Source organism: Amblyraja radiata, chromosome 13, assembly GCF_010909765.2.
Source record: "Amblyraja radiata isolate CabotCenter1 chromosome 13, sAmbRad1.1.pri, whole genome shotgun sequence".
NCBI classification, from domain to species: domain Eukaryota; kingdom Metazoa; phylum Chordata; class Chondrichthyes; order Rajiformes; family Rajidae; genus Amblyraja; species Amblyraja radiata.
In genome coordinates this window covers 23,920,724-23,932,887 of record NC_045968.1, presented here as the reverse complement: position 1 = coordinate 23,932,887, position 12,164 = coordinate 23,920,724, and the positions used below count along the sequence as shown (strand labels likewise).

Sequence of the window (12,164 nt, the reverse complement as noted above, 5' to 3'; positions counted from 1 at the left end):
TCCTATAGCACATCTGCAAAATTCTCGAGGACATGCTGGTGGAAACTAAATAAGTTGCTGCACTTTCTTGCATCACTGCATCTGTCCCTATATAACCTCCCCGACATCCATCCTGACGAATCTGCATCATTCATATAATAAATGGGGAAATATGGGTTAGAAAACAGTTGGGCGAGTCACAGATGAACCACAGCGAACAAATAACTAAACAGTTCCGAATTTCCCTTTGAAACAGAAGCCTTGCTCTAGGTTCTTCAAATTTGTTCTTGAGTGATTAAAGGGTAGCTAGAACTGTGCTGGGAACCACAAGGTGCTGTGATCTCCGTTTCGGCAGTACCTGGAACCCTCCGACTGCCATGACCTTATTTTGTCAGTGCTTGCAACTCTGCCAGTAGCACCAGTTCTTATAAAGATTGATGGTTCCACGAATTCCTTTGAAATAGCAATGATGGACAAGAGGCTTTTAGTGCTGAAACTAATGGGTTTCTCAGCGTGGAATGGATAATAAGGAAAAATTATCATAGGAAGCAGTTTTAACTGTCCCATTACTGTTCTTCAAAGAAAACCCAGATGGTTACACTATTTATCCGAAGAACCCTTCGATCAGAGTACAATTCTTCGTGCGAAAGTATCTTCATGTTGTTGTGCAGGGACCAGAGGATTCTATGTATGTAATTCAGAAATGGTTTTGACTCTGCGTGTGTTTTTGAGCGATCGAATTACCCATTGGGACCTGCAAGGTTGAATTTTCAGTTTTACCAAACATAGGAAGGATTCATTATCCTGATATATCCCTTAATATTATTGCCAATGTTGAAGCCCATGTTTTATTTGCAAGGATCATTATCAATCTACTCTGAAAATCACTAGACTTTGCTGAGGTTTTGTTTCCCTCGTTGCTCACTTCCCACTGTTGCCCTTCCATGTAATCAGTCAATGGGCCAGCATTCTGAGTTTGGCAGCACCAGCAGGCAGAATTGGCACTGAGACAAGAAGTGTCCTTGCTCTGTGTTACTGTTCTCTTTTCCAGAAGGTTTCACTTTGAGGATTATTGAAATCTGAGCGAAAAGCTCTTAATTTTCTGGCTTTCTAATTGTACAACTATTTGGTTTTTCTCCCAGATGAGTGGTCGAGACCCATTTTTGGCTTGACATCAAATTATAAAGGAATGACTCGAGAGGAACGAGAGCAGAGAGACCTTGACCAGATGCCAACCCGTCGACGTCTGAGCAGGTACTTGACAATGAATTGTAATTAGAGGATATGCCATACATCTGTCCTATAGGTTTCTAGTGAATGGGACCTCTTTTCTCCATCTGGCATCAATCCAGAATATGTTTAATTCATACAAAAGTGACTGGTGTCAAACTGCTGTTGATACACCAGCAGAAAATGATCACAGTTGGTCAGGTTGACAGGGAGGAAAAGATTACAATCAATGTGTGAGCAGAATTTTATTTCTAAAAACCAACCTGTAAGCTCTCCAAAATCTACCCGTCCATACATAACAGGACTGTTGAATTCAGCAGTGTCAAAGAGAATGGGCATTGTCCAAAATAAGAATGAAAGTTGAAAGCTTGATAATCTCGCAAGTTCTCAGAGAAAAGTAATCTTGTTACCTCATCTCAAGTTTAATCATCTAGTAGATGAATAAGTTTAAATTGCTTCCTACTCTGTGGTCTGGTGCACAGTGCAGCCAGATCATAATCACAGTGCAGCCAGAATATAAAGCCTATTATAGTATGGTATGCATTTAGGTCTTTATTCTCTGGAGCGCAGAAGGTTAAGGGGGGACTTGATAGAGGTCTTTAAAATTATGAGAGGGATAGACAGAGTTGATGTGGATCAGCTTTTCCCTTTGAGAAAAGGGAAGATTCAAACAAGAGGACATGACTTCAGAATTAAGGGACAGAAGTTTAGGGATAACATGAGGGGGAACTACTTTACTCAGAGAGTGGTAGCGGTGTGGAATGAGCTTACAGTGGAAGTGGTGGAGGCAGGTTCGTTGGTATTTAAAAATAAATTGGATAGGCATATGGATGAGAAGGGAATGGAGGGTTATGGTATGAGTGCAGGCAGGTGGGACTAAGGGAAAAAAGTTGTTCGGCACGGACTTGTAGGGCCGAGATGGCCTGTTTCCATGCTGTAATTGTTATATGGTTATGCAGGTGGACCTGGTGCGATCGGTTCCAACGTTAGTTTTTGTTTCCAGGCCAGACTGATGAGATGACAACTATAGGGACCTTGCCTGGAATCCCAGACTGAGCTGGGGGTTGGAGAGGTGGGGATCAGCTTCTACTATTGCTTTGAATGACTTTGGGTTAGAATGTTTAAGAAGGAACTGCAGATGCTGGAAAAATCGAAGGTAGTTAAGAATGCTGGAGAAACTCAGCGGGTGAGGCAGCAACTATGGAGCGAAGGAATAGGTTTGGGGTCGAGACCCTTCTTCAGACTGATGTGGGAGGTGGAAGATTGCATCCTTCACGTGGTCCGCCTTGTTTCGACTAATGCAATCAACTCGACGTGCACAAACGGAAGATCAAATAGAACAAGTTTTCCAACAACTTTAGGCTGTGCACGCCACACGAAAGAAGAAGAAGACTGATGGGGGCGGGAGGAAGAAAGGAAAAGGCGGAGACAGTGGGCTGTGGGAGAGCTGGGAAGGGGAGGGGAAAGAGGGAGAAAGCAAGTACTACCTGAAATTGGAGAAGTCAATGTTCATACCGCTGGGGTGTAAACTACCCAACTACCAATCGCTTGGGTAGTTTACACCCGAAACGTCACCTATTCCTTCGCTCCATAGATGCTGCCTCACCCACTGAATGTCTCCAGCATTTTTATCTATCTAGGGTTAGAATGTGATTAATTGTCATTAGATCGCGGTTTATTATGTGCTCAACTTCCCGTGCGTGTTCAGGATCTACATAAAAATAGGAATTGCTGACAAAATGGAGTAAAATTATCCTCAACATCGTCTCATCTAAAGATTTTCCTGCTCTGGCCTTTCCATCTTGCATTGTAACAACTTCATTCTGAGTCAAATTCAACAGTTTTTTCCATTTGACAGAAAGGTTCTGTTATTCTACTGGTTAGTAAATTTAAGAACCTGTCTTCAGTTATTGGTTGTCTAGATGTGAAAATCCAAAAGGCTTCAACTGCCGGATCTGGACACTACTGTGCACTGCAATTTCACAGTATCATAGATACATTGAAATCAACAACATTTTGTGCCAGTTGTTGGGAACAAGCCAATGCTAATCACACTATTGCCTTGTCCTTCCCAATTTGTTTATTTGCTGCAAATAGTTAAGAAGCAAGACCAAGATGCAGTAATTCCTATAATGTTGGAGTTAAATGAATATGGTTTATTATTCAAAGCCTACCTTGTTATGGGTTCCTTCCTAAATCGAAGATGTTCTCCATCAATCCCTTATTTACATTCTCATCTTGGACTGATATCAAGAGTCGAGAGAGTTTGTCATGTGTCCCAGATAGGACAATGAAATTCTTGCTTTGCTTCAGCACAACAGAATATAGTAGGCATGAATACAGAACATATCAGTGAGTCCATATACCATTATATAAATATATACACACATCAATAAATAAGCAGATTAAGTGCAAATAAACAGACAATGGTCTATTAATGTTCAGAGATTTGTTTCAGTTGGGTTTAATAGCCTGATGGCTGTGGGGAAGCAGCTATTCCTGAACCTGGACGCTGCAGTCTTCAGGCTCCTGTACCTTCTACCTGAAGGTAGAGGGGAGATGAGTGTGTGGCCAGGATGGTGTGGGTCCTTGATGATGCTGCCAGCCTTTTTGAGGCAGCGACTGCGATAGATCTCGATGGAAGGGAGGTCAGAGCCAATGGTGGACTGGACAGTGTTTACTACTTTTTGTAGTCTTTTCTGCTCCTGGGCGCTCATGTTGCCGAACCAAGCCACGATGCAACCGGTCAGCATGCTCTCCACTGTGCACCTGTAGAAGTTAGAGAGAGTCCTCCTTGACATCCCGACTCTCCGTAATCTTCTCAGGAAGTAGAGGCGTTGATGTGTTTTCTTTATAATTGCATCAGTGTTCTCGGACCAGGAGAGATCTTCATAAATATGCACGCCCAGGAATTTGTAGCTCTTGATCCTCTCCACCATCGACCCGTTGATATAAGCGGGACTGTGGGTCCCCATCCTACCCCTTCCAAAGTCCACAATCAGTTCCTTGGTTTTGCTGGTGTTGAGGACCAGGTTATTGTGCTGGCACCATTAGGTCAGTCGGTCGATCTCACCTCTATACTCTGACTTGGCCCCATCAATGATGTCATCAGCGAACTTGATGATGGAGTTCACACTATGACCGGCTACGCAGTCATGAGTATAGAGTGAGTACAGCAGGGGGCTGAGCACGCAGCCTTGAGGTGCTCCCGTGCTGATTGTTATCGAGGCTGACACATTTCCACCAATTCGAACAGTCTGTGGGCTTTGAATGAGGAAGTCGAGGATCCAATTGCACAGGGATGCGCAGAGACCCAGATCTGAGAGTTTGGAGGGGATGATTGTATTAAATGCCGAGCTGTAATCGATGAATAACAGCCTGACATATGAGTTTCTGTTGTCCAAGTGGTCCAGAGCGGAGTGGAGAGCCAGCGAGATCGCAGCGAGATATGTTCCTCCAATGATGATTTACCATTGGGTATTCTAGCTTTAGCTTTCCAAGCAAAAAAAAAACAGAGGTCAGAATGTTGTTGTTGCGTAGATTAGGAAATCACCAGACAGTCAAGATGGGAAATTTCATAAAAGAAACATTGTGTCTCAAACCATTATTAGTGAAAAAAGATTAATGAAAATAAGTTTTGCACAAGTCTCCCCATTCCCAATAAAGACACAGTGCCTTTTATATCTTCCACTTCCTCCTCTGTGTCAGCAATCCTATTAATATGATAAGATTGAATATCTTTCAAAGAATGGAGGATTTACCTTCTGTATGTAACTCGGTGTTTTCTGGAATAACACTGGTGGAAAGTTCTACTGCAGGTGAATGTAAAGAATGTAACACCTCGCCAAATTTCACCGTGGCAGGTAAACATCACGACTGTGGTTATAGTTTCAATTGAAATGTTGGTGCCTAGGTGGTTATTTGACGATTCTTTATCTTTTCATTTTTATAGCTATAATTGCAAAAGTTTTTGTATTGTTGCATTAAATCTCCACTGTTGGGTCTAAAGCACTTTCACAATGTGTTAAATGATGTTTGCTGCACAAGGTCCTGGTGTTGGGAATTAATTAATGGTGAGCACGTTATTTTCCTAAAGCAATGGGAAATGTGTGATCATCTGCATTGACTTTAATCATATGAGATTGTTCTTAAGAACCAAATTTATTGGGGGTTGGCTTGTTAAAATGGAAAGACTAGCTTGCAATTACAGCCAACCCCCTAATGAAATGAAGAGAACAGGTCTGCTCAGCTGCCAGACTAATAAGGAATCCATGATGGACACACATCACTCCTCACTCCATATCATTTCACTAAACTTATCCGGTCCAGTTCTGAGTTTGTACTAATTCTTGCACGGTTTCTTTCACCTGATTATCTATTTCCAGTTTGTCTTTCTGTCTCCACTCTGCCTTTTTCATTGTTTACTGTGAATACCCATCTTGCGGAATTTCCGTAACATTTGCAATCTGTTCTTTTTCTCCGATGTGGCTGCCCACCCTGTCCCTTAAACTCTGCCTCATTCATTCCATTTATAAAAAAAATGCTAGGTACGAAGAGAGTGATGACAACGAAGCCGATGCCTTCTCCATTGATCAAGGACGCTACCCCAGGTTTCCAATTTAGTGATTTTAGTACTTTTTTGTCATTTCAAAAACTTTATGGGTTTACTGCTTGTTAAATAACATTCCAGGTTTCCAGTTTATTAATGGATTTTTTTTTAATTGAACTGTTCTGAAGAATCTAGTTCCTCTTTTATTGCCTGTGGTTAAATCCTTGGGAAAATCTTCTCTATATAGTTAATATCTGTAAGTGAACATTCAGGCTAGTTCCTGCTCCAGAGCCAGCCAGGCTATAGTTCACTATGACACTGACTATATTCTGAAATTGGCTTGGCTATGGAACCCAATTTTGATTGGTTTTCATAATTTTGTTGTGATATTCCTGGTCAATATCAATAAATAGTCAACGCTTTGTGATAAGATACCACATTGCCGGTGTAGGAAACCAGGTTTTATTTGGACAACGCCTCGTATTCCCCTTGGGTATTGTTGAATGTTGAATTTTCCAATTTCAGGTAACCCTTGCCTCCATTGCTCCTCCCCCTCTCTCCTTCTGATCCACCTTTTGTAATCCATTCATATTTTCTTTCCCATATTGTCCTTCAAGCACCCCACCACCCCCCCCCCCCCCCACCACCACCTCCCCGTCCCCCAATCCTATAACCCATTTTGATGTCCTACCTTGTTCCATCTGCCTATAACCTCTCCCCTAATAACTCCTTCTAACACATTTCTTATTTATCTGATTGCATCACTCTAAGCCTTTCTGTTGCTGTTTTTCTATTGTTAATATGTGGACATTCAACCTCCACCTTCATCCTCCTCACATCTGGCTCCATCTGCCCTTTTATTTCCTTGTTTGCTTCCATCCATCAATCCCTTGCCTCTGTCTCCCAACTCCACACCTTCCCCTCCCCACCTGCTTTCAACTGCACATCATCCACCACCCCCATCCTCTGCTCACTTGCTGGCCCTTGTCTCACCCTCTCATCCCCTCTCTTAATGCCAGCTGTTTTCCCTCCACTCTCTGTCCTGATACAGGATCTTGAGTCCCCAAAGTGTAGATAATTTATTTTCCCCCCCACAGATGCTGCTTGATCCATGGAGTTTCTGTACTATGTTTTTTCTCTCTCTAAGGGAAGGCAATGTGTTTTTTAAAGGTGATGAAAGACAACAATAAATCAAGTAAGGTGTGAAATGTGCAGGTCTACCAACTGTAATTAGGTCACTAAGAGGAAAGTATGATTAATTTTTAGGTTCAGGAATGAGAATGCAAGCATCTACTTTTTTCTCCTTTACTAGAGTTTTTCATAAATGTTCAAGTTGAAAATTATCTGAATAATATTAATTATCCCAAACACTGGTTTTGCTATAGTGTAACTTCAGCTGTTGCAAATCTTGAAATCCTATCTATGCAGATGGAGGTTATAGAGATTGTTAATTTATGCTGGTTTCCCTGAAAGTAGTGCAAGTATCTTCATCAGGCCTGTAAGTACATTTGCATGCCATGCAAGAAATTAAACAACTCTGTTTCATTCTTTCGTAGTTCTGGTGGGCAGACCCCTCGCAGAGATCTGGATAAGGTGTTGACAGGAGAGGAAAAGTAAGTGATTAAGAAGTCAAAGTGGAGCTTCAGCACTGATGCAAAAAGCTGGAATTTAGGACTATCACACGTCCATCATTCTTTATATAATCGCGGTTTTTTAAATAACTGAAAGGGGAGAGAATATAGATTGAAAGTATTTTAAAGAGTTCAGTATAAATCACTATCAAATATTCAGATCGTTTTAAATACTTCACTAAGCTGTCATTTGTATCTTTCAACTTCAGGGCACTTCGACCTGGTGATCCAGGATTCTGTACAAGAGCCAGAGTGCCACTGCCATCAAATCGGGACTATGTTGTTAGACCAAAGTGGAATGTAGAAATAGAGGCGAGCAGGGTGAGTAAGGAAGAGTGACTTGGATTGGCGGTGAGATTGTAGTTTAACAAAATATGTACAAAACATGTTATGGGCCGGCACTGTGGTGCAGTGGTAGAGGTGCTGCCTTACAGCGCCAGAGACCCGGTTTCGATCCTGACTACAGGTGCTGTCTGCACAATAGTTTGTATGTTCTTCCTGTGACCTGCGTGGATTTTCTCCGAGAATCTTCAGTTTCCTCCCACACTCCAAAGACGTACAGGTTTATAGGTTGATTGGCTTGGTATAAATGTAAATAGTGTGTGTGTAGGATAGTGTTAGTGTGCGGGGATCGCTGGTCGGTGCGGAAGGGCCTGTTTCCATGCTGTATCTCTAAACTAAACATTCTTTTGTTGTCTTTTCGCTGACGGGTTAGCAGGCAACAAAAGCTTTTCACTGTACCTCAGTACACATGATAATAAACCAAACTCAACTCGAGAAGGAAAGAACAATCTGATCAACTTTTTGTTCAATACTTGTCTGCTAGGGTTGATTACAGAATAGGAAGCTTCTTCATTTAGAGGTAACCCTGGAATAAATGTTGTTTTGGTAGGTCAGGTGACCACCCACATGCTGAGCATATAAACATTGTCAGTCGCGGTACTAGGTGCTTTGGTGATGTATATAAATAGGTCTTGCAGTTAATAATTGTCTGACAATGCCAAATCTATCTCTAATAGTTTCAATATAAAACTGTCCAAGTTGCCGATGTGTCTATGATGTTATTTGATTCCAGTTGGCCACTGTACAAGTTGTAGAGTGGCTGAGCCAGAAATTCAAGGCCTTTCTGTCATTAGATACCTGCCATGTGTACAGTCCAGATCCACGAGGACTCTTCGGCAACTGGACTGCTGCACAGTGGGAAGGCACAGACTGAGTATGTCCAAGCCATTCATGGTATGGTTTGTAACTCCAGAATGGGGGTGGAGTGGAGTGATTTGCCCAGAATACATGACAAGGCAAATAGGACAATTAAATGGAAGTTGATCCAAATGTATATATATTTTAAATCTCCACTTTGTCCCAGCTGATTAATAAAGAAGCCTTGTTGAAAATGTTCTGCTATTTTTTTTGCATGAAGGTTAGTATGATTCTACTCCCTACTCTAAATAGGCAGTTGAGAGTCAACTATACTTCGCCAAGAGTTATTTATCTGTGAAACACTGGACGTTGCATGATTGTCATGTGCCGGATCCTGTCATTTGACCATCGCAGCATTTTGTTCAGTGAATGCTGAGCTTGGTTATGTTTCTTGAGAGTTGTATGTTGCAACTGCATTTGGGGAAATAGCAGGTCAGAAAATCTGATCCCCAGACATTACAGATGATGGTAGAATTTGATTATTATTGGATTATTATTGTCTTGTGTACCAAGGAATTGTGGAAAACTTTGTTTTGCATACTACTCTGCCAAATCATACCATATGTGAGTGCAATCAAACCATACACAAATACAACAGGTAGTGGAAACAGAAAAACAAGCTATGTGCTGAGTAGTGTTGCAACTACAGAGAGGGCAAATTTGAAAAAAATGTGCTAGGGCTACATTGTGGTAGATTGGAAGATCGGGACTACACCCTTGGCTTACTGGCAGACCATTCAATTACCTGATAACAGCAGGGGAGAAGCTGTTCCTGAATCTGGGAGTACGCGCTTTCAAGTTTTCTCTATCATTTGCCTGACGGCATAGGGGGAGAAGAGGGAATGACCAGGGTGTAATTGGTTCTCTTGATTATGTTTGCTGTTTTTGAGGTAATATACATGTCAATGGGGTGGGGGGGGGAGGCTGTTTTGTGTGATAGGCTGGGCTGCACCACAAGTCTGCAGTTTCTTGTAGTCATAGGCAGTACAATTGCCAAGCCAAGTTGTGTACAACCAATGGCAGGGGCCTGCATCCGAGCAAGTACCCCGCCCTTTGGAAACAAAGCGCTATCAGCTGCAGACTTGGCACGTAAAGCAATACACACACAGCTGCTGGCCGCTGACTTGGCACGTAAAGTTAATACACACAGCGCTGCTGATTGGCGCGCAAAGATTTAAGCAGAGCGCCATCGGCTTAGCCTATGGAGCTTCAAACAAAGCGCTGTCAGCTGCAGCGCTATGGGGTTTAAATATAGCGCTACCAGCTGCAGCGTGTGGGCTTTAAATATAGCGCTACCAGCCACAGCGCTATGGGCTTTAAAAATAGCGCCATGTGCACAGCGCTATGGGTCAGGGGCTATTCGGGCAAAATTCTCTTATTACAAGGTGTCGAGTGTATTCGGTCTGAAGAAGGGTCTTGACCCGAAATGTCACCTATTCCTTTTCTCCAGAGATGCTGCCTGACCAGCTGAGTTACTCCAGCATTTTGTGTCCATTGTCGCGAGTATTATGTGGCAATACTGTACTTGTGCAGTGTTAACGTATATTTACCAGTCTCTGTCTTGTCCCCTCAGGGAGCAGTGAAGAAAACATTGAATCGTCTTGACAAACAAATGCGGCGATTTCAAGACATCAAGAAAATGACCAAATCGTCTCGAGCAGTAAAAATCAGCATTGAAGGCAATCGCATGCCTCTGTGATTGTTTGCTTATCAGTAACCTGGATCTGGCGAATGTAATACAACAGCTTACATACACAATTGTGCGCTCCTACCGTCCGGCCCAGTGGAATTGATATACCTCCTCTGCTCTCTTCTGTCTTCAAACATTCTTTTCAAGTGTTTTTTTTTAAAGTCTTGAAATGGTGAACTAAAGGTACCTGTCATGTCCGAGCTCCAGATATCCAGTCACCGTTTCTGACCACAGCATATTTGAAGAACCCAGTCTACATGTTGAGCGGATGAGTTTATTTCACTGAAGACTGCATGTATAGAAGTTGAATAAAGTCTTTACAAAATTACAAGGCGCCCAGTAGAGGATGAACACAGCTGTCTGGCAGTAAGCCAAGTTGTCTAATTAAGTGGAGAGCAGCGGTAAAAAAAGAACTTCATTAAATGTAAACGTGTGCTGTGTTTGGATTTATGGCTTGAAGTGTGTGCTATCTCTGCGAGATCGACACATATCGAATCGTGCTGGTCTTTAAATCTTTCAGTAAGCTCTCATTAACTGGGTAGGCCTGTCAGTGGGTATCTTTGTTAAAGGTTGGGCTGATTGTCTTGAGCAAACATAGATTGTGATGAAATATGTGATTGTAGACACATGCTGTATTTTTTAAACAAATAAATTCCTCTTTGTAAAGGTTTGCACTTCTCAGGAGTTGATGGTTAGTTGTAGACATCACTCCCCTTACACGCTAGCTCAGTTATTGGTGTGGTGTTTGAAAATTGCCTAATCAGAAAGTTATCTTAATAAAATCCTGACATGTATTCTCATTAATTTTAGGAGTAGAAGCTGAGGAGAACTATCATGACGTCTTTGGTTACCTGAGACGTGACAATTTTTTATTATTGCCTTCCTAGCGTCTGTCAAAGAATGCTGTTCTTTTGTAGGAAGCTGTAAGGAATAATGTGAGACAAATTCTCCAAGATAAAGAGAAAGAAATTGGTGTCTTTATTAAAAATTAAATTAGAAGGATATCATTTTGACTTTTGAAAGCAAGAAAGGTACAGTGTTAGGGAACGATAGGATGGGGAGGAATTGGATAGAAGCTGAGCAAGTGTGAGATGTTGCACTTTGTAAGGTTGAAGGTAAGGGGAAAGTATACAGTTAATGGCAAGACCCATAATAGCATTGATGTACAGAGAGATCTTGGAGTCCAAGTTCAGAGCATACTGAAGATGGCAGCACAAGTAGATAAGGTGTTAAAGAAGGCATATGGTACGGTTGCTTTTATTGCTAGGGGCATTGAAGTCATGATGTAGCTCAAAAGGACTTTGGTTAGGTCGCATTTGGAGTATAGCGTAATTCTGGTCGCCCTATTACAGGAAAGAAGTGGAAAGGGTTCAGAGGAGGTTTACCAAAATGCTGCCTGGATTTGAGAGTTTCAGCTACAGGCAGAGATTAGGTAGAAGGCATAGATAGGGTGGACAGTCGGAAACTTTTTCCCAGGGTGGAATCGTTCAACACTAGTGGGCATAGTTATAAGGTGAGAGGGGGAATGTTTAATAGAGATGTGTGGGGCCAGTTTTTTTTACATAGAGAGGTGGGTGGTACTGGGGGCCTGTAATGTATTGCCTGAGATGGTAGTGGAGGCAGATACAAAAGTGGTGATTAAGAGGCATTTAAATAGGCACATGGAAGTGCAGAAATAGAGATAATGGGTTATGTACAGGCAAATGATATCAGTTTAATTTGGCATCATGTTCTGTGCTTTACTCTTCCAAGAAGCACAGTGAAAAAAGTTTAGGATGGAAATCTGCCCATTGAGCTTTGAATGGAGGAATACAGATACGTTCTTTCACAATTGAAATGAGCTAAAATAAAATATATATATATATATGTAGATAATAAGCACAAT

The 12,164-nt window shown here is 41.9% G+C and overlaps 1 protein-coding gene across 3 annotated transcripts in view; it reads left to right on the top strand.

Annotated features, from left to right (window-relative positions):
• iws1 (interacts with SUPT6H, CTD assembly factor 1) overlaps positions 1-10,949 on the top strand; it is a 45,139-nt gene extending 34,190 nt beyond the window's left edge. For 2 of the 3 annotated variants that reach the window (XM_033031431.1, XM_033031430.1), the window contains exons 12-16: positions 1,122-1,233; positions 5,757-5,819; positions 7,315-7,371; positions 7,599-7,710; positions 10,163-10,949. In XM_033031431.1, the coding sequence (XP_032887322.1) occupies positions 1,122-1,233; positions 5,757-5,819; positions 7,315-7,371; positions 7,599-7,710; positions 10,163-10,288 (470 nt within the window). In that variant the 3' untranslated portion in view covers positions 10,289-10,949. The remainder of the gene's footprint in view (positions 1-1,121; positions 1,234-5,756; positions 5,820-7,314; positions 7,372-7,598; positions 7,711-10,162) is intronic. The other variant, XM_033031432.1, reaches the window with a different exon arrangement.
• Positions 10,950-12,164: the final 1,215 nt, after the last annotated feature.